At 51.5% G+C, this 22,540-nt stretch overlaps 1 protein-coding gene across 1 annotated transcript in view; it reads left to right on the plus strand.

Moving 5' to 3' along the window:
• CPNE2 (copine II) overlaps nucleotides 1-21,775 on the plus strand; it is a 37,371-nt gene extending 15,596 nt beyond the window's left edge. The window contains exons 5-15 of the mRNA XM_010190085.1: nucleotides 681-764; nucleotides 3,379-3,468; nucleotides 3,692-3,790; nucleotides 5,666-5,752; nucleotides 6,451-6,510; nucleotides 8,899-9,032; nucleotides 9,744-9,798; nucleotides 14,620-14,671; nucleotides 15,942-16,075; nucleotides 20,141-20,377; nucleotides 21,186-21,775. Of these exons, the coding sequence (XP_010188387.1) occupies nucleotides 681-764; nucleotides 3,379-3,468; nucleotides 3,692-3,790; nucleotides 5,666-5,752; nucleotides 6,451-6,510; nucleotides 8,899-9,032; nucleotides 9,744-9,798; nucleotides 14,620-14,671; nucleotides 15,942-16,075; nucleotides 20,141-20,377; nucleotides 21,186-21,293 (1,140 nt within the window). The 3' untranslated portion in view covers nucleotides 21,294-21,775. The remainder of the gene's footprint in view (nucleotides 1-680; nucleotides 765-3,378; nucleotides 3,469-3,691; nucleotides 3,791-5,665; nucleotides 5,753-6,450; nucleotides 6,511-8,898; nucleotides 9,033-9,743; nucleotides 9,799-14,619; nucleotides 14,672-15,941; nucleotides 16,076-20,140; nucleotides 20,378-21,185) is intronic.
• The last annotated feature ends 765 nt before the right edge of the window (nucleotides 21,776-22,540 follow it).

Raw genomic sequence — 22,540 nt, forward strand, 5'->3', positions numbered from 1 at the left:
ACACTGGAGTTTCCCTGTGTCAGTGCCATCTCTTCAGACTGGGGGTGCTTTGAAGCAGTCCCCCGTGTCGATAGCCAGCAGGGACATGTGTGTCTGTGTAGATACTTCTCATAAACCAGGAGCCCTTTATTGGGGGAATATCTGAGGAGATGCTGGCAGAGAAGGCAGCACACACTGACTCAGGGCTGCGTATCTCAGAGGGTGTTACATGATCTCTGTCAACACCAGGGCAGCTTGCTCCTTAAAGATTTCCTCTGCTCATGCTTTACCGCCGTGTGTAGGAGGGTGTTTGTTTTTTTTTTCTTTCCCCCAAGACACTCGTATACTTCATAATTCTGTTTTCCCTTGAAGCTTTGGATGTTTTTCCAAGCCCAAACACAGCTGCCTCCCAGTCGGGGTTGTTTTCTGTGGCATCTGTGTCCAGAGAGCTCGCCGGGTGGTGGGCGCCCATCAGCAAATCCCATGGGTGTGGAATCAGTGCTGAAATCTGGTGCGAACATCAGTGGGATTTGCGTGACCAGGACATGGAGGGGTGGCAGGGTGCTGCCTGTTGGCGCTGCCTGTTTGCTGTGTGCTTGAGCCGGTCTCGTGAGGACATGAGGGTGTACGTGGGGTCACTCTTTAACCAGCTGTTGCTGCTTTCAGAGCACTGTGTAACCTGTCCTGTTCTTCTCCCCCAGGACCTGTTTGGAAAGTCAGATCCCTTCTTGGAGTTTTATAAACCAGGAGACGATGGAAAATGGATGCTGGTCCACAGAACAGAGGTGAGCGCGGCTTTAACCCCCGCTGCTGAGACAACACCTTCCTTACATCAGCTCCTCTTGCCCTTCATGGCATTATCTCATCAATCACCCATAAAGCAGGGTGAGATCCAGGGATTTTAAAACTTTACAGCTGCCTTCCCAGTGCCCAGCTGGACTCCAGCAGACAGAGATTTACTGAGGCCAGCAGGGTCTTGAGATCTTTTCTGTCCTACTCACCACTGTATGTACCAAGCAGAGAGGGGGATGATGAACACTCAGGCTCATGTCTAACAGAGCCAGAGCTTCGGCCAAGCAGGCAGAGACCTGTACTGGGGACACAGTGAGTATGATCACAGGGAGCTGACCCCTCCCTGTCCCCTGTCAATACCTGCTGCCATATTTTGATCTGAGCTCCCTCTGGTTATGTTCTCAAGCTGCTAAAGCCAGTGATGTGAATAAGAGGCACAGCATGAGCAGGGAGAAGCTTGCCCGGAGGGCTGGGATGGGCAGAAGGCTGGCTTCTGCTTTAAAGCCAGGCTTGGAAACACTTTTCAATGGATTTCCCCCCCCCCCCTCAAACCTTCTTTCAAGTTTTTTTGGGTTTGTTTTTTGCACATAGTTCCTGGCAGCTGGCAAGAGGAGGAGGGGGCGATAGCTGCAGGGGTGGCTCACAGCAGCCCCCACACTGGAAGAAGAAGATCCTGTCGCACCCCACCTCCCACCCCTCCTTCTCCCACCCCCATCTCACCCCTCCTCTTTTTCTTGTCTTTTTTTTATTTTTCTTGCTCCACCGCAGCAAACTGCTGTAACAAAACACAGCGTGAGCTCACGTGGAAGGAGAGGGTGGTATTTATTTACAAAGTGTCTCCATACGTTGGTTTTTCCCACTGCTGTGCAAAGTCCATGAGGATTTCCTTCACTCGCACACCCATGTGCACACAAGCATCAGGGCATTTGTACCCCCACGAGTCCTGTGGCACCCATATGGGCCGTCCTTTTAACCCAAGCTCTACTGTTTGTTTTTCAGTGCTTTCCCACACACGTTTCCATGCATATGTAATTCATACCAACCTTAACATTTCTCTTGTATTCCTGCGGGAGCAGACTGGGACCTTGCTTTGTTGTTTCCTCCCTGTTTCGTGTGGGTAGCTAGGCTTTGACTCACCAAGACACATTTCTCAGAGATGGGGATTTGGAGTGACCTCCAGCCCTTCCTCTTGGGAGAGGGGTGGGAATTGGGAACATGGCTGTGCACCAGCCGTTGATGGGGTCTCTATGAGTTGGTCAGGTTTATGGGGAGGATGTGTATACACTGATTTTCCCTCTGGGTTGCTGCCCAGTTCCTCCACTGTCCTGTCTCACTGAATAAGGGTCTGGCCCAGTTTCCTTTCAAGTAATGGATACTCCAACAGCCTCCTCCTTACCAGCCCTGAATGCATCCCGCTGCCCTCAGAGGAATGCAATGCCAGGTGACCATCTTTGTGTTTTGAGACCAGATATGAAGAAATAAGGTTGCCCATTCTTGCAGCTTTCAGTGCAGGAATACAACCACCTCCGAGTCTGACGCTGGCATTTCTCGTGCTACCGCGGAGGTGTCCTTAGGAAGGATTAGTGTGCTCCTTACAGTGTGTTATTGAAGCGCGAGTGCGAGAGCCCAGCTGGGCACTGGGTGATGGAGATGTCGGGTCCTTCCCCACCCACCCCGGGGCCCTGGCAGCTGGCAGCATACGGGCACCATCTCGGGGTGTGTGGGCTCCCCCTGCTCTTCCCAGCCTCCCGGAGGAGTTGTTTACAAATTCTTGACTAAACCAGGCTCACGGTGTCAGGGTTTCCCCCAGTCTCGCACAAGAGCCTGTCTATAAAACAAGACACCCGTTCTGGGTCCCACATGGCTCTGCCTGCAGCAGCAGCCATGGGCCTCTTCCTCACTGGGCTGTGAAGGTTCTCCATGCCAGATATCCCCATGTTTACCCTTAGAGAAAGGTTAATCTGCCTGCATCTGAATTTTTCCTAATAATCACATGAATCTCTTTTTTGAGCACAACACCCTTGTGAGAGAGGGTCTTCATTGGCCCTGCAGGCATCTCCGATGTACACAGCGTGTGCCTGGAGCCTGCCAGCACTGGCTTCGGTTTCCACCAAGCGATTGCATCCTCTCCGGAAATGTCAAAAAGCATCAATTAGTATTTCTCTAGCTTGGGCAGCAGATGTTACACAGATGAGGCAAGAGCTGGACGTGCCCAGGGCTGTTTGGCTTTTTCAGCTCGTTGCTATGTCCCACCACTCTATCTTCTCGGTGGTCAGACCCCAGATGTATGTAGGCTGTGCTGGGGGGGAGTAAACAATGAGTAGGGTGCAGGTTTGTTTAATTGCCCCCATAGGTGGTTAAATCACCAAATCTGTTGCAAACGAATCTGTTGTAACTCATGCATGGTACAGCCTGAGAAGGAGGAGCTGGTGTGTCTAAGCTAAGAAGACAAAATTGGGCAGATATGGGGCTTTCTGAGGCTTGCCTGGCCTGCCCCACTGAGAACTGTGTCCAGGGTCACTCTTGGAGACGTGTCCCCCACTTTGTGTGAATCCCCGCCGGCAGACGTGCCCGTTGTGATCGCATCCCCCCCTTCCCACCCCGCAGGTGATCAAGTACACACTGGACCCCGTCTGGAAGCCGTTCACTGTGCCTTTGGTGTCACTGTGTGATGGAGATGTAGAGAAGCTGATAAAGGTAATCGGGGGTTTCCTTTGGGCTTATGTTGTGGTGAGCCTCTGGAATCAATCATTAAACATCTAAAACCCAATGGCTGGTTTATTAAAAAAAAGCCCAAACACACCAAATCAGAACTACCCCCAAAACCCAGAAATCTCCAGCAGGAGAGGTTGGGAACTTCAGCAGGTCTCCTCACAGGAGAGAGTTACTGGGTCTGAGGCTGGTGCTCCTCCTGCCTTAGGTGACGTGTTACGACTACGACAGCGATGGGGGACACGACTTCATCGGAGAGTTTCAGACCTCGGTGGCCAGGATGTGCGAAGCCCAAGATGCCCTTCCGGTAAGTGCTGACACACTGAATGAGGAAAGGGCAATGGATTCTGATGCTTGCACTGAGCCCCTCAACCTGTGCCAAGAAGAAGCCAAGTCCAACGCCCTTTCTCCTCCCACCCACACCATGAGTGACCCAGGCCATGGTTGTAGCTAAAGCATCCGAGCTAGAGAGAGGACTAAGGCAGTCTGAGCTGAAAATAGAGCTCTGGTGAGATATCTGAAGCAGTACCAGTGATTCTGGGGGTGTCTTGGGGTTTGCGGGGCCAGAAGGGGGTATGTGACACGCTTGTAGAGCTGCATCTGCTGCAGGGATAGCCTGGTCCCCAGGAGTGCCAGCTCCTGTACAACTCCATGCCAGTTTTGTGACCAAAGGTGTCCCCGTCTTCCCCCTGAAGTGCTGGCCGAAAGCCTTGGCAGATGCCGCCTGACTGAAGGCATGAGGTGAAGACTCCTGGGTAAGCAGGGCTTTTCACTGCCATCATCGCTAGGATTACAAAACCAGGAGGAGACCTTGGCCGAGATGTGGAGGGTGTAAAACACCATGTGTGGTGCAATGAGAGAAGTTTCCTGGCTGGGGAAACTGAGGCACAAAGGCATGAAGGGTCCTGACCAGGACTGTGCAAGCTTTTCTCTCCGTTGGACCCTGGTTGATGCTGGTTAGAAGAGAGCAAAACTCGCCTTGCTTTGTGCCTGTGCTGCTGTGCCTCTGTGCTTGACATGGGTCCAGTGGGGGACAGGCTCTCTCCCCCTTGCCTGGCTTGTCACAAAAGGTCAGGCACCCTCCATTCCCTGGTAAAGCTGATGCAGAGCTGCCGTGGGCTCTGGGCGGAGGAAGATGGCTCTAAAAGCAGCTGCTGCTCGCCACTGCTGTCTATCCTGCAGCATCCTTCTTCCCTGGGGCGGCTCCTCGTGACTTGTCTCATCCTTTCATATGGTCACACTGATGAGGATAAATACAGAAGCAGGGACAGAGATGCTCTTGCTGTAGACCAGGCTCTGCGTGATCATGTGCTTGCAGGCGGGAGCAGCACCATCCAGCCACAGCCTGGTTGAGACAGGGGAAAGGCTCTTTGCCATGTCCAGGGCCATCACTGGGCTGGTCTGGGCAGGTCCAGGGCCATCAGCAGGCTGGTCTGAGCACGACACTGTGAGGGGGCACAGGCCAGCCACCACTGTCCCATGTAGACCCATGTAGGAGCTACCTGCTAGCAGGTCTGGGCTGGACCATCTGCACGGACTTGTTCAGAATTAGGGCATTTTGTCAATAGATCGGTATTTTTATTTTGTTCTGGCTGTGAAATGCAACGTTCACATTCAGGAAACTTAATGATATCAGTATTTAAATGTTCCCATTTTTCTGCAGCTGGGAGAATGGACGTGACTTTCTCTTCATGCTCCCCCTGCCCAGTGCTGCCCTTTCCCCCAGACCAACTTGGATGTAAATTTTCTTCTTGGACAAGAATTTTTATTCAGTTTCATTTAATTTTCTTTTTAAATTGAAGTTTTGCAGCAATTTTCTGAACTTTCAAAAGCCATTTTGTTTTCCCCCAGCTTTTAAGGAAAAGTGGTGGCCTGCCCTAATTATTAACGTATTTGACACATCCCATCCTGTAGACTCCTGTAATCTCATTGTGGGGTCTCAGCTGCCATGCGCCAGGTCCTGGCAGGTTGAAAGCCCCTGGGAAGGAAAAGCAGCCCCTTCCCAAGCAGGTCCTGTGCCTCCATTTCCACCATTAAATACCAGTAGCTCGCTGTGATTAATTTACATCTCTTCAGCTCTTTGAAATGCATAGAGTGCCCGTAGAATGTGACCGCTGGTGGCATCTGCAGCAGCCAGCACAGCCCAGCTCTCACACCGGGGTCTGTCTGTCCTCTGCTACAGCTCGAGCTGGAGTGCATTAACCCCAAAAAGCAAAAGAAGAAAAAAAGCTACAAGAACTCTGGGATCATCATTGTCAAGTCCTGCAAAGTGAGTACGACACCGGGATGTTTCCTTCTGCTCCTTGAGTCTTCCTGAGCTCCCCCCCACCCTGCTGCCTCAAACACCCTTGCGTTTCCAAGTGCAGGATCTACTTGGGCTTCTCTCCACTTGGAGCATCTGATGTACCCAGTCACTGGTGCCACCCCGTGCCTGGGTGACCGCAGACCCAAATGGAGATGTTGTTCAACATGGGCAGCATCTGCACAAAGCCCAAGCGGCGGGCACCTGCCAACTGCTTGATGTCTTCTTGGAGGCAAAGGTTGGGTACAGGTGGGAGAGGTCCTTCTGAGCCGAGGTGTTGGTGAAGTCCTCCCTTCGTATGGCAGCAGCTCAGTGGGTAAAGCGCCGACACAGCTCTTCTCACACCAGATCTGCAGGTGGTGTGAGGTTGTTTTGGCCATTCAGTTCACTGTGATGGGCACTTCCAGCTCTCAAGGATCCCTGTCCAGGCCTCCCACCGCAGCTTTTGACCAACATGTGGTCCTGCTTGGCCCCATATGTCTCATGAAGTGCTAAAATGCTGCCATGGGAGGCGCAGGTGGTTCTTGCCATTGCTTTGCCTCATGGCTGAAGGTCCCCAGAGGCCTGAAGTGACCAGGCTTGGGCACCTTCCATGTGTTTATTTATTTATTTATTGTCCTGCAATGGTGAAGATTGCTGAAACACACTTTTTTGTTGTCTTCCAGATAACCAGAGATTTCTCCTTCCTGGACTACATCCTGGGAGGCTGCCAGCTGATGTTCACTGTAAGGACTTTTGTTTCTCTTTGCCCAGTAATAACAACGCGTATGCAATGGTCAAAACTGGGGAGGGCGGTTCGGCATGAGATTTGGCACCAGCTTGGGTGGCTTTTCGTAGCAATGAGGATCTGCCCCATTTTGCTGTTAAACCATGTGGTTTTGGGGCTTTGGGGATGTTACTGCCATGCTCAGATGCATCCAACAGCATGAAGGGAACAGGCTGGATTTTGGCTGAAGGTCAGCCTTGCACAAAGACCTTCTGACCCTTCACAATGTTATTGACTTCTCACCCCATCACAGGGCTTAACCACCTTCCATTTTTAATGAAAGCTCTCCTTATTTTGAGAGGCTTTGGGCTGTTAATGAGATGGTTTTCTGTATTTTTACTGATATTTCCACCTTCCTTCAAGCTGGACCACAGCTTGCCAAGAGTAACTACACGAGGACTTTACAACCCCAAGCAAAACTGCCACAGCGCAGAAGTGGGGTTTTTAATTTCTGCAAACTTTTCTGATGCAGTATCTGGAGAGCTGCAGGCACTCGCAGTATTTCAGTTTGTGTTTTGTTGTTTCGTCTAAAAAACATGATGTGGGGAGAGTAGGAGGAGGAGGAAGAGTTGCCATAGGAACAGGAGCGATTGGGAGAGCTTTTTGTGTGCCGTTCTGCCGCTAAGGTCTTGGTGCTGGCGAGTGAATAGAAGAGAAAATCATTGAGTTTATTGGTAGCACAGAGCTCTTGTGTGAATTAGGCTTGAATGCAGAAATCTTTCTCCCTATCTAAATATATGCTGGTTGTTGAGGGTTTTTCTCCCCCTCCTGAGACATCTTTAGTCCAAAAACATGGATGGATTTGTGATGATTGTAATGCTCCACAGAAACAGGGAGGAGGACACTGCTGCACGCACCCCTGCAATTTGGAAGGGCCACTGGTGTCCTCCCCGCTGAGGGAGATGTGGGGGAAAGAAGGGCTGAAGCTGCAGAGAAGAAGGGTATCGTGCCTGGTCACTTGCTTTGTGCTAGAGGCAGAACAGCTGCATCCCGCTGAAATTTGTTGCCCAAGTGCTGCTCTTGGTGACATTGCTTGCATGGGCAGCGCACGCATCTGCCTGACTCCACTGAGTCCCCTCTCGGTGCCTCAGTTTCCCTCTTACTCTCTGACCATGCCCATGGTGGCTCAGCAGGAGCTGGATACATGAGTGTAGATGTTACAGCAGTGAACCTCAGGTTGGGAAGGCTGTGAGGTTACTTGACAAAGAAGTTGCGTTTTCATAGAATGATAGGATGGTTTGGGTTGGAAGAGACCTTTGAAGATCATCTCTGCCCTCAGCAGGGGATTGGATTGATATCTTCCACTAAACCAGGTTGCTCAAAGCCCCATCCCATCTGGCCTTGAACATTTCTGATGATGGGGCATCTGCAACTTCTCTGGGCAACCTGTGCCAGTGTTCCACCACCCTCATTGTGCAACATTTTTCCCTTCTCTCCAACCTAAACCTACCTTCTTCCAGTTTAAAACCATGTCCCATTGTCCTGTCAAGCCACCAGCCACCCTGGCACAGGGTGGTGGCACATTCTGGGTTGTGACATCTTCTTACCCGAGCCAGGCCAAGTTCCCTTCTCATCCGAATCACAGCTCAGCCTCTCCCATTACGGGTACGGAGCAAAATCCCTCGCGAATCCCCTGAGCTCAATTTAGCCGGCAGAGTTATTTTGGGTTTTGCCTATTTGCTAAGCAAACACGGCGAGCGCAGTCACGCCTCCCGCTCGCCTCTTCTCAACTCTTCCTTCCCAGTTGTTTCAAATCGGGTGGCTCAGCGTCTCGCCTCTTCTGACCAGATTTAACTGGGGCTGAGATAGGCATTTCTACAAATGTCTTTAAATAGAAAGTCTAATTGAGGAGGGAGAAAAACGTGTGCTTTGCTGACAAAGTCCTCTGAGAGCTCAGCATATGTTGGTCTCTGGTGAAGCCCAGTGAAGAGTGGCTGCGGGGAAAACTCTGCCCATGGTTGTGACTTTTTGGTCAAAGACTTTGAGGTCCAAATGCCCAGGTGGCCCTGGCCACTTTGGTGTCCATGGGGCTACTCAGTTCTTGAGCTTGGAGGAGGAAGGAGCTGGAGATGGTGGTGGCTTGCTCCAGGAGCACGGGCTGCTGTGGGAAACGTTATGTGATGTTTGCTGGTGAAAAATGCAGGTGTAATAGGGAATGGCTCAACCTGATCTAGTATTGAATCAGGTTTTTTTAGGGAAGGTGAAGAGATGGATTTTGTTAAACTTTTTCAAAAGTTTGAGGTTTGGGACTCTGTGTGGACCTCGAAGGCAATGGAGGCTCAGTGGCCAGGTCTGTGGTGGTGTCTGCTAATGGAGGACTGCTTTGTGCTTCTCTCTTGTCCCGCAGGTTGGGATTGACTTCACGGCCTCCAACGGGAACCCGCGAGACCCCTCCTCTTTGCACTACATCAACCCCATGGGGACAAATGAGTACTTGTCAGCCATCTGGGCTGTCGGCCAGATCATCCAGGACTACGACTCGTAAGCACTATGCCCTTGCTTTTGGAAAGCTCCTTGGGATAAAATTGCCATGTGCATTGGGATGCAGGAGGAGGAGGGATTAAGGACAGGATTTCTCCTCTCCCCCCATTGCTGCTGTTGAGGGAAAGGGTGCATCAGCAGCGGTGGAGCATCCTTTTCTGGAGACAGCTGGAGAGCAGCTGCTCAGTGCTTTTTTGGCACAGAGGCAGATGCCCTTGGCTTGCTGGTGTTTGCTGTGGGCAAGTGCACTGCCAGGCTGCCTTGTTCCCTATCGCCTTGAGGTGTGCAACACAGGAAAATATCATCTTAGACATTGACAGAGAAAACAAAACAGAAACCTGTTGGTCTCGCCATGCTGGCTTTTGTGACCAAAATAGGTTGTTATTTTTTTCTTTAAATTTCAAGGGTTACACATCTACAAGAGACTCAGGTGTCTGGGTGAGAGGATGCTCCTGATCACTGTGGACGATGAAGCAAAGCTCGGCTCTTTTTTTTTCTAAAGATCAAAGCCAAAGGAGAACGTCTGTTCTCTCTCTGTTCAGCTTTCATTATTTTTCAAGGCACTGTGCTGTTTGGGGAGAAGGGAAGATTGACACCTGTTTTAGCTGGCGCTTTTGCTGTAGCTGGGCATTGGGCAGCTGGTGGCACAGGGAGCCATGCAAACCTGCTTCACGTGTGTAAATACACCCATACGTTTTTCTTCTCTTCTAGAGATAAGATGTTTCCTGCCCTGGGATTTGGTGCCCAGCTCCCCCCAGACTGGAAGGTGAGGTGTTGTGGCCATCTACACGTTTGGAATGGTTTTATCCTGGTGTTGCCTGGGCAGGAGCTGAGCTGCTGGGGCTTCCCAGCGGGCTTGGTCGGTGAAAAGCTCTTGGGCAAAGGGGGAATGGGTGGACTTGGGATTTCAGCTGGTGGAGAGCGAGCTTTGGCAGTGTGGGTGGGCAATGAGGTGGGGATGGGGCACAGGCAGCCCCCTCCTACCTTCTGAGCTGGCACGAAAGCAGAGCTCCTGGGCATTAATGGGTAGAGCCAGGCATTGATTCATTTTCCTGGCAGGAGGCAGGAACAATTGCAGGCAAAGGAATGATGAGTGTGTCAGACAGCAGTGAAGGCAGGAAAAGGGCTGGGAGCTGTGTAACCCCTATGTGATGCTGCACAGGCAGAGCCTGCAATAACTGGAGCAGAGGGGCTGTCCCAAAAGCCATCTTGATCTTTTGTTGGGATTAGACACCAAAGGGGTTAAAGGCACCATGGTCCTGCATGGGCAAGAGCTGGAGCATCCTGCTCATCAGGAGGGATGTGGTAGGCAGAGGTTGGGGCTGCTCCTGCAGCCCACGCTCGCTGATGGAGAGCATCTTCTCATGGCTGAGATGACGTTCTGGGACACCATCATCTTCCATTACTGGCTGGGTCTTTTGGCTGCTTGTTACTCATGCCCTTAATGTGTATTTTCTTTCTGCTTGCTGGTTTTGAGATGTTGAACCTCAGCCTTCTGTTTTCTCTGGGAGAGTGGCTTTGCTTTGGGCTGAGCACAGCAGGGCACATAAGTCACAAGTGGCCATGAATTGAGATGGAAAGTTCATCGTTGCCAGCCCTTGAGGCTGGGGATGTCCTGCCTGTTCTGGCTTTGCTCTTTTCTCCGCTCTCCATGCAGCCAAAATTCATGTGACTCAAGTGGGAGCTTGCTGTTTGCCAGGCACAGGAGGAGATCCCTCTGCGTGCACCCTGGAGCTGATTCATCCTCCTTGGCCGGCAAATGTCTCTGGTCTGTCACTTCACCACTCTGGGTGGGAAAAACTTGGTAGGCAGCTTCCAAGGACTAGCAGCCGGCTGCCATCAGGGATTTATTATTTGGGGAGAGGAACGGGAATGGAAAGCGCAGTGGGGATGGAAAGGGAACAGCAGCTTCCCCAGCAGCTGATGGGGGAATGGGTGAATGGGTGAATGGTTACAGCAAGCATCCCTCAGTGTCGCTGGGCTGGAGACGGCCCTTCCTGCACTGCTGGAGGTGAGTACGGGGTCAGGGATGCTGGCTGGGAGCTGGGGGGCAGAGGGATGCTCCTCCTCTGCCCCCCCTACAGCTGCAGCCGGCTGCAGAAGTAGTTCCCATTGTTCCCACCGGCCTGGGGATGCTCTGTAAGCAGTCCTGGAAAAAACACCTCATTTTCCCCCAGGATGATGTCTCAGCCCCCATAAACCCCAGTGGAGAAGAGCTCTCCCTCTGCTTGGCCCACACCTATAGGTCATCAGCCCTAACACTCAGAGTGACCCATCAGTTGTCTCATGTTAGCGGTGTGGGCATCCCCTGTGCATCCCCCTGCACCGCTCCAGCCTGGGGCTTCATCCCTCCCCAGCTCACCCAGCTCTCAGGGTCTGTGCATCACCAGCTCAGCTCGCTTGTTAAAGGTTTTTTAGCCATTAAGGCTCATCTGAGTAATTTCAAACCCAAAGCAGCAGTTCATCACTGAAACCCCTGCCTCGTGTGACAGCGGGCAGGCTGCGGGGAGCAGCGTGGCCGAAGACACTTCCTGGGGAACACAACGAAGGGCGGCTGTTGTAGACCACAGACCAGAGTGAAAATGAGGAAGATCGTTAAGAGATAAGAGTCATATAAATTGCTCTGGTTGCCATGGCTCCCCCAACGCTTCCCAGGCGCCCGTTGGGGCGAGATGTTTTGCACACAAAAGTCTCGTTGGAAATGTCAAAGAACATCTTGCCGTGTAACAGCTCTGTACAGAGCCTCAAGCGCTTTCCCAGCAGGGAACAGGAGAGGGAAGCAGATGGGTTGTGGTTTCTGGGGGATGAGCAAAGGCAAGGCGGCGGCAGAGAGGGTGATGCTTAAGATTGGAGCCACACCAGTTGCCCCGGGTTTGGGAGATCATAGAGTGGTTTGGGTTGGAAGGGACTTCTAAAGGCATCCCCTGCCATGGGCAGGGACATCTTCAACCAGATCAAGTTGCTCAAAGCCTCGTCCAGCCTCCCGTTGAATGCCTCCAGGGATGGGGCATCCATCACCTCTTTGGACAACCTGTGCCAGTGTTTTCCCATCCTCACTGTAAAACATTTCTTCTTTATATCCAGTCTGATGGTGTCAGCCAAAGTAAACGTCTTTGTGCTTGCAGAGCTCAGCCTTTCCAGCCAAAGCTGATAGCTTCAGTGACATGCCACCCCAAGGCTTTCCCTCCGTTTGCCTTTTAATTCATCTATAGGGAAACTGAGTCACGGCAGGGGTGGGATCACTGGGTGAGGTTGCAGAAGGATTCAGTTCTCCAGCACAGGCTCCAGCCATGCATCTGCAAGGCACGTCCATAATTGCTGATGGGAAAAGATGGAGCTGCGACCATCCCCATCCAGGGCTGGATGAAAGCCCAGCCTGCCTGCAAGATGAATGTCTTACCATTTGGGGGGGGTTGAAAGAGTCTCTCTGTAGGTTACTGGTGAATGCAATACCTGTAGGTGCTCCATATACATTTAATTGGGCTCCACTGAAACTGTTTCTCAAAGTATGAGCTGCATAGGGAATTAGATCCTTTTTTTAAAGCTATTTTGAGGCTCTCCTGTTGAATTTTCTAGCAGATATATATGTATATAATCTGTAAAAACTCCTGAGGAGGTTTTGCAACACTTCTGCCACACAGGGCGTCTGCTCTGCAGACGGTGAGGAGCACAGCTCCAAACCATTTCGTTGCTGCTTAAAGGAAAGAGAACCCCCTCTTTTGCAGTGCAAAACATGGAAATATTTTTGCTTGCCTTGTCTATAAATACTCGCATGGCAGAATTTTGAACATCTTCTAAAAAAAAAAGTGAGCCCTTTACGACTGAAAATCAAGAAATTTGCATTTGGATATGTTGACTAAAATTGAAGCTTCTACGAGAAAGGGTGTATGCAAGAGCAAGTCACGCGTTTTGGATGGTGTCTCTAATCCCAGTGTTACCGGTGGCTGGGAGCGTTTCTGGTTGTGCTCAACAGGCCTGGAGAGACCTGAGCAGGCTGTTGACGTTCACCGGTCCGACAGCTCGGTAGCTTTGCAGCGTGGGGAGGACGTTTGGTTGACCTACTTTTGTTTGGTTGCTATTTCCCACCCCACAGCCTCTTGCAAAAATAGTTTCTGCTGCTTTCGACACAATGCCCAGTATAATTGGAAAGTCTGAATCAGATGCATGTTGCTTTTGCAGTCTCAGGAGGACTTGTGCTTCACATGGCGCATTAGAGGACAGTAGTTTTGCCAGTGTTATGAATATGCACGTCCTGAAGTGATCCCCTGGCTGAGAAGCTCAGCAAACCACCGCCCTTCTGAGAGGGAGAAAATAGCCTTGTTTTGTAACTCTGGCACAAATGGAGTGGGAGCTTTTTGTTTCAGAGCCCTTGAGCCTGAAAGCCCAAATCACCCCCTTCAACTTTCGGAGGTGCTGGAAGTGGCCATTGCGTGTTCTTGATGCTCCTGAGAGTCTGTTTGCTTCTTGAGGTGCCTAAATTGCAAGTAGCAGGGTGAGGAATTCCTAAGCCCCCCAGATCTGATGGTTGTTCCCCAAGCAAGCTGTTGACCCATGCCAACACTGGCAAGGTTCATACTGGAGGCCAGGAGTCCTGACCCTCTCCTGCACCCAGGCCTTTGAGCTGCCCTGCCTTTGCTGGCAGAGATCAACGATTGCCCAGCATTTCATGGTTCCTGTCTGCAGGGTCTTCCTGTGGAAGTAGATGAGGAAGGTTTTGTGATTCGGGGTGTGCAGGGCTACCTGCTGTTACCAGTGTCCTACAGGACCTCCTCGTGACAGCATCTCCTTTAGCCTGGGAGGAGGTGGTGGAAAACCTGCAGGATCTTGCACCGGCCTTGGAGGAGGGATGGTTTTGTGGTCAGTGAACACCAGCCCAGACTGTGCTGACACTTGCTGTCCACCACGCCCGAGCATCCATGTCACCTCTCCTCTGCTGCCTTTCACCCTTGTGATGACCCAGATGATGAACTAATAATCTGCTGGCTTTGTCATGGTAGCCTACATGACAGATCAGGTCTTCAACCCAGCTAGTTCTGTGCCTTCCTCTGTCCTGCTGCACTGTGCCGCATGCATAGAGATGGGGAACTGGGATGCTGCCAGAACTGGGGGTCCCTGTGAGGATAATTGAGTTTTCTCCCTTTATAAACTGCAATAGGATTAAGTCCTTTCTCCTAGTGACCAATGAGATGGCCCAGCTGGCTGAGAGCATCCCTTCTGGGTGCTTTCCCTCTTCCCACTTTCCCCCAGTGGGAAGCCATGTGGACAAACCTGCTTTGATAAGCGTAGAAGAATGCATGATGTGATAATTTCAGATGGCTCCACGATGGGGGGATTGAGGAACCACTCCACCCTCAGATGTTGCTCAACCCTGACTGTGTTTCTCTTCACTGCTCCTTGTTGTTTGTGCAGCAGAGAGCTGGAAAGTGTTGCTGATCCAGCAGGATGAACCATAACGTCTGCAACCACCGGGTCCTGCCCCAGCGGAGCATCAGACCCAAAACAGCCTTGCAGCATCAGCTAAACTGATAGTGAGTGACCTGCTCTGCACTTATCCTCCGTGTTAATTTGGGTCTTTTCCTCTCCACAGGTATCCCATGAGTTTGCCATTAACTTCAATCCCACAAACCCATTTTGTTCAGGTAAGCACCTACCAGGTCTTTAAGACTCCTACTAAGTCTTTAATACTCCTCAGATACCTTCAGTGCCATAGAATCATGAAATCATTTAGGTTGGAAAAGACCTTTAAGATCACCGAGTCCAACCATGTCTCCTCTCCTTCCCTCTGCATTTCTCCAATAACAGTTCAGGCATTTTTCAAGGTCTGATCAGAGACAGACATTCACAGAAGCAGAGCACATGCTAAAAGCACACTTGGAGGAAAGCAGAGAAAATTTGGGGGTGTGTAGGAAGGCCCAGGGTAAAATGCAACTGGATTCAGACAGCGTAAAATCCGCCTTCGCTCTGGTGTCTGGTGTGTCCTACCAGCTGTCTGCTCCTCCAGTAAGCCTGCAAGAAACACCCGGCCTGTTCAGCATATGGGGAGCTCAGACTCCATGCTTCATTTAGCATCTGAGAGCTGGTCACAGCCATGGCTGAAGGACTGCTCACATTTAAGTGATAAGGGACTCCAAACATCATCTGGTTTGACCTCTGCCTTATCGCAGCAAAATGAGGACTTGGGCAGCCTCCAAACCTCCCTCGCTGGTGATGAAAAACTGACTGTGAGCATCTGCTTTTCTGCTGCTTTTGCTTCCTTCAGTCCCTCTCCAGTAGCTGTAAAGCATTTGCTTGGACCTGAGTTGTTGCAAGTGTTAGAAGGTGCAGAAACCACCATTCTGCAACTCTTTATCAGTGTCAAGTCCTTCCCAAAGAACTGATTATCAGCTGATTAATTGTAGAATTGGGCATTTTTTAGTTGCACATCCATGCATCCTTTTGGGAGAGCACACCTGTTCCGGTGTGACAGAAGCAGAACGGTCTCAGTCTGGGAGCTCAGAGGGAGCTTCTGGGATTGTTTTCCTTCTCTACGCCAGCTCTGCTCCATGTCTGTCTGTTTTTCAGTTACACTTAGACACCAGGAATTTATTTTCACTCCTTTTTGGCTGATTCTGAGATTTCCGCAGAAACATGAGGAAAGCTGCCTTTGACTGTGGGCACTACAAGGGCTCTCTGACCTTAGAAGGGTCTGAGGACCCACTACAAAGTGACCAAAGAGCAAACCCCTGCTTTTAGAAACTTTGAGTTGAGGTGGATGAAACTTGTGGAGTTGGATGAGTTTGGGGTGGCAAGTGGGGAAAATAGGTCAACTTCAGCTCCCATGGCAGCTTTAGCTAATGATGCTTAGTCGGAGTTGTGGTGGGCCTGAGCTGTGGCACACTGTAATGCCTGGCTTCTCTGGTTTCCCTGAAGGTGTGGAGGGCATTGTCCAAGCGTACTCAGCCTGCCTGCCCCACATCCGCTTCTACGGACCCACCAACTTCTCCCCCATCGTCAACCATGTGGCCCGCTTCGCCGCTCAGGCCACCCAACAGGAGGTCGCATCTGTAAGTTTGTAAGGTCCCATGGTGCCATGGCAATCCTGATGGCTTTGGGTGGGGGAAGGCAAAGCCTGAACTTGGTTTTCTGTCTGTCCCTTCACTCTGGGCAGGGAGGCAGAGTCCTCCCACCAGGACCATCCCTGGGGTCTCTGCAGCTATGGACTCTCAGCCAGCTGTCATCACCTCAGACAGAGAAAATACACAGACATTGCACATGCTTCTTAGGAGGAAAAAAAAATAAGGCAAAAACATGACAGTCAGCAAAACTGCAGCTGTGGAAAATCAGAAATTATTGGGGAGAGGATTGAGATGAGGGTGGGAATGCCATGAGGTGAGCGTGCCTTGAATTTATACAGATGTCTTGAGCACAGTCTTAAAAGTTAGTCCCTCATCTCAAAGAGGATCACACAGCCCTAGGAATGGTGGCGAGGGAGCTGGCCAAGACACCCAGTGGCATGGAGCAGCTGCCATATGAGCAGCAATAAGTCTGGCCCAGGAAGTGAACCGGGAATATGAGAGATGCATAAAACGTGACTGTTCAGGTCCAGAAAGGGAAGGGATATGCTCACAGCAGACCCAACCACCAAGGCCGTTCACCACTGCGCTGGGTGAACTTAGGCTCAGGAGTCCCTGCTGTGTGAAGGGAAGGGGTTGAACCTGACTCCAAACCTTTGGCTTTTTTACCTTCGACATCCAACATTCAGCTGGAGGAAGCATCTCCCTCTCCTCTGAGAAGGTCTCCTAGGGGTGCACATCCAGCCTTGCAAACAGCAGGAGAGAGCGACCATGGGGTCACTGTGCCCTGGGGTACAGCGTGATGTTTCTGATGTGACTGTTGCCCGAGTCAACCTTTTTCCAGGAAAAGACCTTTCTGTTATTCTCCTTTGAAGAGCTTTTTGTATTTGAGGGGGAATTGTCATGGGGTGGCTTGGATTGATCATTGCTTTTCGTGCCTCTTGGACAAGCAGCAGGCTCAGAGCCAGGCTTTGGGTTCCTCTGCAGCCGCTCCAACCTGGAAGTCCCCTTTAATTAGTCCATCAGATCGTTCACATCCATATGTCCAAAAGCTGCTCGTTAGTGCAGGGGCCCCATACAACCACACTCAGTCGCACTGAGGGATCAGGTGCAAGCTGGTTTTTGGAGGGCGAGGCTGCTGATTGAAGGGATGCTGGGATGCCCCCATGTCCCCATGTGCAGCCACAGCTGCAGCTGTGGGTCCAGCCTTGCTGGTGATGACCAAGGTGTACTCTCAGGGGTGTGAAGAGCATCTGAAGACTGCAAGATGGAGCTCACTTGGGTGACTGTTGGGTCCTTGTGGCAGCAGGCTGCCCGCGGAGGACGGCAGGTCTGGACCCTGGGTTTTGCTGGCCAAAAGCAGCTCAGCTTGGCCATCAGCTGGGGCATGGCAGGAGCTTTCCTGATCCCTGCCTGGAGTGGAGCTGGATCACACCCAAAACCTCCTCCCCAAGGCTTTTTCCAGCCTTGCCTTGGGTGCTGCTGCTCTTCCCAGCCGCTGGCAGAAGGAAGCACTGAATTTGGTTTAATGCAGCACAAATCCTGGTCGCTCCTCATTTTTTCATTTTCTCTCTCTGCATCAGTGGGGGAGAGAGAAGCCCACAGGCTCCACACTGAGCAGAGGCGCTAATCGTATGCAAATTGCACCCCTCCGTTGGCACTAAGTTTAATCAAGGGAGATTTAAAATAATGGGCACTAATAGTGGCGTCAGAGGCAAGCCTGGGTTGACTCGGTCTTGGTTTTTTTGGGAGCACAAAGCATTACTGATGAGGGACCTCGCTCCCCCAGGGTCATCTCCTCTTCCATCCCATCTTCAGCGCCTGCAGTGAAGCCACTCCTGATGCTGCGGGCTCCGGTGTCCACCTGGACCTGCCCTCCTCTTCCTCCTGCTCTCGCTTGCTCCCAATATTTCAAAGAAAACAACAAAAAAAAACCCTCGTAGTTTTTCCATGGCAACGTGGATCACAAACACTGGAGCCATCGGCTCTTCAGTGATGAGAGGACTAAAACGTGTCAGGGAGGGAGAGATGGGGAGATTACACACGGTTTGACTCTCAGAAAAGGATTAATAAGCTTTGGGGAATTAAAACACACCTTTCCCTCAGGGTCCCTGCATCCAAACTTCGCCTTTTCTTACCGCATGCTGCTTAATGCCACCTAATCCCTTCAAGTCCTGTGTGCACAAGCACATGAGCCTAATTGCTGATGTAGTTAGCAGATGATCAGGATTCATCCCCAAACCCCCCCCCACCCCCGGTGGATTCAGAGATCGGCCATTTTACCGACAAAAAGAGGAGAAAGGGGGGAGGTGCTGCTGGGTGGGTGTGCTGAGGAAGCCCCCAGCCCAGAGGGTCTCATGCAGTGCCTGCTGCTCCCCCGCTCATAAGGATGCTCCCCACAAGCTCACCCCTCTTTGTGGCTGACCCCCAGCATCAGTGCTCCTTCCTCTTGGCGTCTGAAGTATGTCATGATAAACATCTCATGAGCTCTGCTCCCCCCTCCTTTCCTGCACGCTTTCCAACATTTTTCTCTGATCCCATTATGGATTTCACAGAAAAAAGGGAACAAAGAGCAGTAGTTGCTTTTGGGTTTCCTTTTTTTGGCCATGCACAGAGGCCAGGGAAGGAAGGAGGGGATCAGCTTAAAGTCACCCCATTGTCAGCTGCTCTCCTCAAGGTTTTAGTCTTCCTCCCATGCCGGTTCCCAGACAGGGCCAGGTCCCAGTCTCTTGTCCTGCTTCCAGTGATGGCCTGTGCTGGCCACCATGGAGGAGTGTGCAGGTCTTCTCCTGGAGCTTAGCTTACCCTTCAGATGTTGGGGCCCTGCTCTTCAGACCTTCATCTGCCCATGATTTGCTCTGAAAACTTCAGATTTAAGGAAAAACTAAATCCTGGGCAGTGCTCTGCAGGCAGGGCTAATGCATGGGAAGGGGTCAGGAAGGTCCTGCCTGGCTGTCATGCTTGGGAAAACCTCACCCACAGCCCCAGGTTGTGTTTAAGTTCGACCCAGACTTGTTTGTACTTGGAGTTTAGTGCTGGAGAGTGCAGAGGGGAAGACAACGCTCGAGGAAGGATTTGGGAGCCGTGGGCTGGAGGAAGCCTCAGACAATGGGCCTGGGGCTGCGTTCCCTCTCTTGCTTTTCCAGGACAGCTGCGCTGGTGGTTTTCAGAGGAAATGGAAAGAATGAAGAGAGCAACAAAAGGCTTTAATGTGCTTAAGTGCTTGTTTTCGTCATTTCTCCACGCAAGCTCTGTAATGTGCCAAAATTGAACCATTACTTTCCCTGGAGGCGGAGGAGATGGGCTTTTGAGGGTCCACATGCCCCAGATTTGCTGAGCTGAGTCGGGGAGGACAGTCTGTTTGTCCAACCATCGTCCTCCAGCTCTGCAGGACCAGCCCTGTCACCCCCCCCCCCTTTCCCCATGGGAAGGGGAGCGGGCGCTAACGGTGCTGCTCTGGCATCCCCCCAGCTCACTGGTACCTTTTGCATTCCCACTCGGTGCCTCTGAGACCCACAGCTTTGTATGGGAGATGGACAAGCCCTGAGCATGGGACAGCTCCCCCCCAGCTGGGATGCAGGAGATGCTCCCCCATCAGTGCAGGGATGTGCCACTGGGGGCCACCCCAAAATGCACCTCGCTGTATGTGGGTATGGGGAGATGTGATCTCCCAGCTGGGCTCATGTCCCAGCCCCAGACTCTCCTGGCCATGACACAGAAGCTCTGTACACTTTGGGTTTCTGGTTGGTTTTTTTCCCATCATTAAGTACAGTAAATTAGCAAAATATTTTGGGGTGGGAGTTGGTTTGCTGTTTAATTATGGTCTTTCAAAAAGCAAGGGGAATGGGAGCACCTGAAATTTCTGGGTGCTGCTAAAGATGGCGATGCTGGCTGTCCTGGGAAGGGATGAACCTCACACTCCCAAATCCCTGGGGGGACCTCCCTCCCCATTGATATACAAGGCATCCTGGCCACTTGCACCCTGTGAGTTCTGGCTGTGGTGTGAGCATGCTCCAGCATCCCACTGGGTCTGACCCTCTGCCCTCCCCTGTGCAGCAATACTTCATCCTCCTCATCATCACGGACGGGGTGATCAGCGACATGGACGAGACAAGACACGCTGTGGTGCAGGCATCCAAGCTGCCCATGTCTATCATCATCGTCGGGGTGGGCAACGCCGACTTCGCCGCCATGGAGTTCCTGGATGGGGACAGCCGGGTGCTGCGCTCCTACACCGGCGAGGAGGCCGTGCGCGACATTGTCCAGTTCGTGCCCTTCCGGGATTTCCGAAATGTGAGTGTGGGCAGCGGGGAAGGGATCACAGGCAGAAATTGGGGGTCTCAAGCTTGGAAGTGACCCTGGAAGTGGAGCAAACCTGTTCATTATTGCAGGGTCACATCCGTGAGCTGGGGTCGGCGCTGAGCTCACGTCCCTCGCCATGGTCCCATGCCTGTGTCTCCCACTCAGGCCTCATCCCACACCCATGATGTGGATGTGCCGAGAGCTTAATGCTGAATTGCCCCAGCCCTGGAGGTGAGCCCTGAGCCCCCCTGGGTCATTTCCCAGCACCTGCAGAAAGGGGCAATGCCAGCACCAGCCCAGCACATGACTCCTCTGGGGGACAGCTTCCCGCTGCCCGACTCACGGGTGTGTGTTGGAAAGAAGTTGATGGCAGAAGAAAAGGAGCATTTTTTTTTTTTTAAAAGACAAAATGAGCTGCAGTGCCCTGCCCATCTCAACCTGCCAGGAGTCGGATGTTGTTGCTGGCATGGGATTGCCAGAGGATACAGCAAATCAGCCTATGCCGATCTTCCCCTTTTTGCAACTGATCAGTGTCTTTCCAGTCTACCTGCTGTTATTCAATACCTGTTTTTTCCAACCTGCTGAGGATGTTCTACTCCTCCCTACCAGTGAATTATCTCCTGGAGAGAAGGTGTAGTTTAGAATGTAATAATCCCAGGTGCATAAAATGCTGGCTGCCAGTAGAATCTATCAGGTATTAAATGAAATGTCATGGTTTGGAGTTGGGGACAGCCCAGGCACATTTGCTTGGTCCCCTATGGCCATTCTTATGCTGATGCTTGCTCCCTTTCACCTGCAGGCCCCCAAGGAGACCCTGGCCAAGGCCGTGCTGGCAGAGCTGCCCCAGCAAGTGGTGCAGTACTTCAAGCACCGAAACCTGCCACCCATCAACTCGGAGCCCGCATAGAGCCGTGCCCGGCTGCACCCTCTGCATGTCGCTGAAGCCTGTTGGTCCTGCCAAAAGTGCATGTCCCACATGCTTTCAAGAGAATACCCTCCCTAAAACACTTTGTACTTCTTAATTTAATTGCCAAGTTCTTAAAACTCATCCCAGAGAAGCATCTGGGTTCATTTTGTACAGTCCCGGCCCGAGGTAACACTAAATGGCCAGGCCATGCCCTGGTCCTGCTCTGTTGAGTCACTTTTCAGTATTGAATGTACTTTGTATTATTTCCGTGGAACAGGATACAATTTTTACAATCAAAACTTGCTTTTTCCAAGCAATGAAATGCTTAATATATTATTATCATTCAATGAACTGGTCACTGTATAGTTCATGTATCTGTGTTGTACCTGTGCATCTGTCACACTCTATGTTCATTTTTATACTGTGTACATGTTATATTTGTTATACTCAGGTTAATAAAGAAACTTGGACATTTAAAACAAGGGTCTCCTGGCTGGGAAGGTCTGAGAGCACCTTACATGGTCAGCGGTTGGGGTGTGTGCATACACGTGTGTGCTTGGGAAAACACCAGTGAACCCACACCAAACCAGCAAAGGGAGCTTCATGGTTCACTGCTGCTCCATCTCAATGCTTTTCCAAGACCGAGTAACAAAAGCTCCCTGCTGCCTGGGAGGAGAGGGGCTGGATGATGAAATCCTGCTCTCTGGCAGCTCCTTTGAGATGCTCATCAGCTACAGCAACGTGCTATCTCCAGTAATAATTGCTGCCTCCTTCTCTTCTTAACTAGATTACGGCCTTTTGAAGCTAGCAGGTAGGAAGCTGAATTTACTGCAGAGACCAGCAGCCTTACCCCAGCCCTGACCTCCCTTCTCCCCATTAGCAAAAGCACTTGTTGGTGTCTCTCCATACGGCCTGGAGCCCATTTGCACGTGTGTGCCTCTGGCTGTGCTCACTGCCACCGAGACACCAGCACGCAGGCTGCCCTGCACACCTCCACGGCTTGGCCAAGGCTGACAGACCCCCAGCCAGCTCCGAGCAGTGCAGGGTGAGACCCCATCCCTCAGGAGTGATGGGACTGCTCTGGGAAGCGTTTGCCTTGAAAAGCACCCTGCAAAGGTAAAAAACCAACCAACAGCCCTTTCCCAATGGAGAAGCAGCCCTTGAAGGGTGGTTCATTTAATGCTGTACACAACTCGGCTTCCCGATCAAAGCCTGTGGCTCTGGAAAAATGTATTTAGTTTTTCATT

Source organism: Mesitornis unicolor, unplaced genomic scaffold (genome assembly GCF_000695765.1).
Source record: "Mesitornis unicolor isolate BGI_N332 unplaced genomic scaffold, ASM69576v1 scaffold21818, whole genome shotgun sequence".
NCBI classification, from domain to species: Eukaryota; Metazoa; Chordata; class Aves; order Mesitornithiformes; family Mesitornithidae; genus Mesitornis; species Mesitornis unicolor.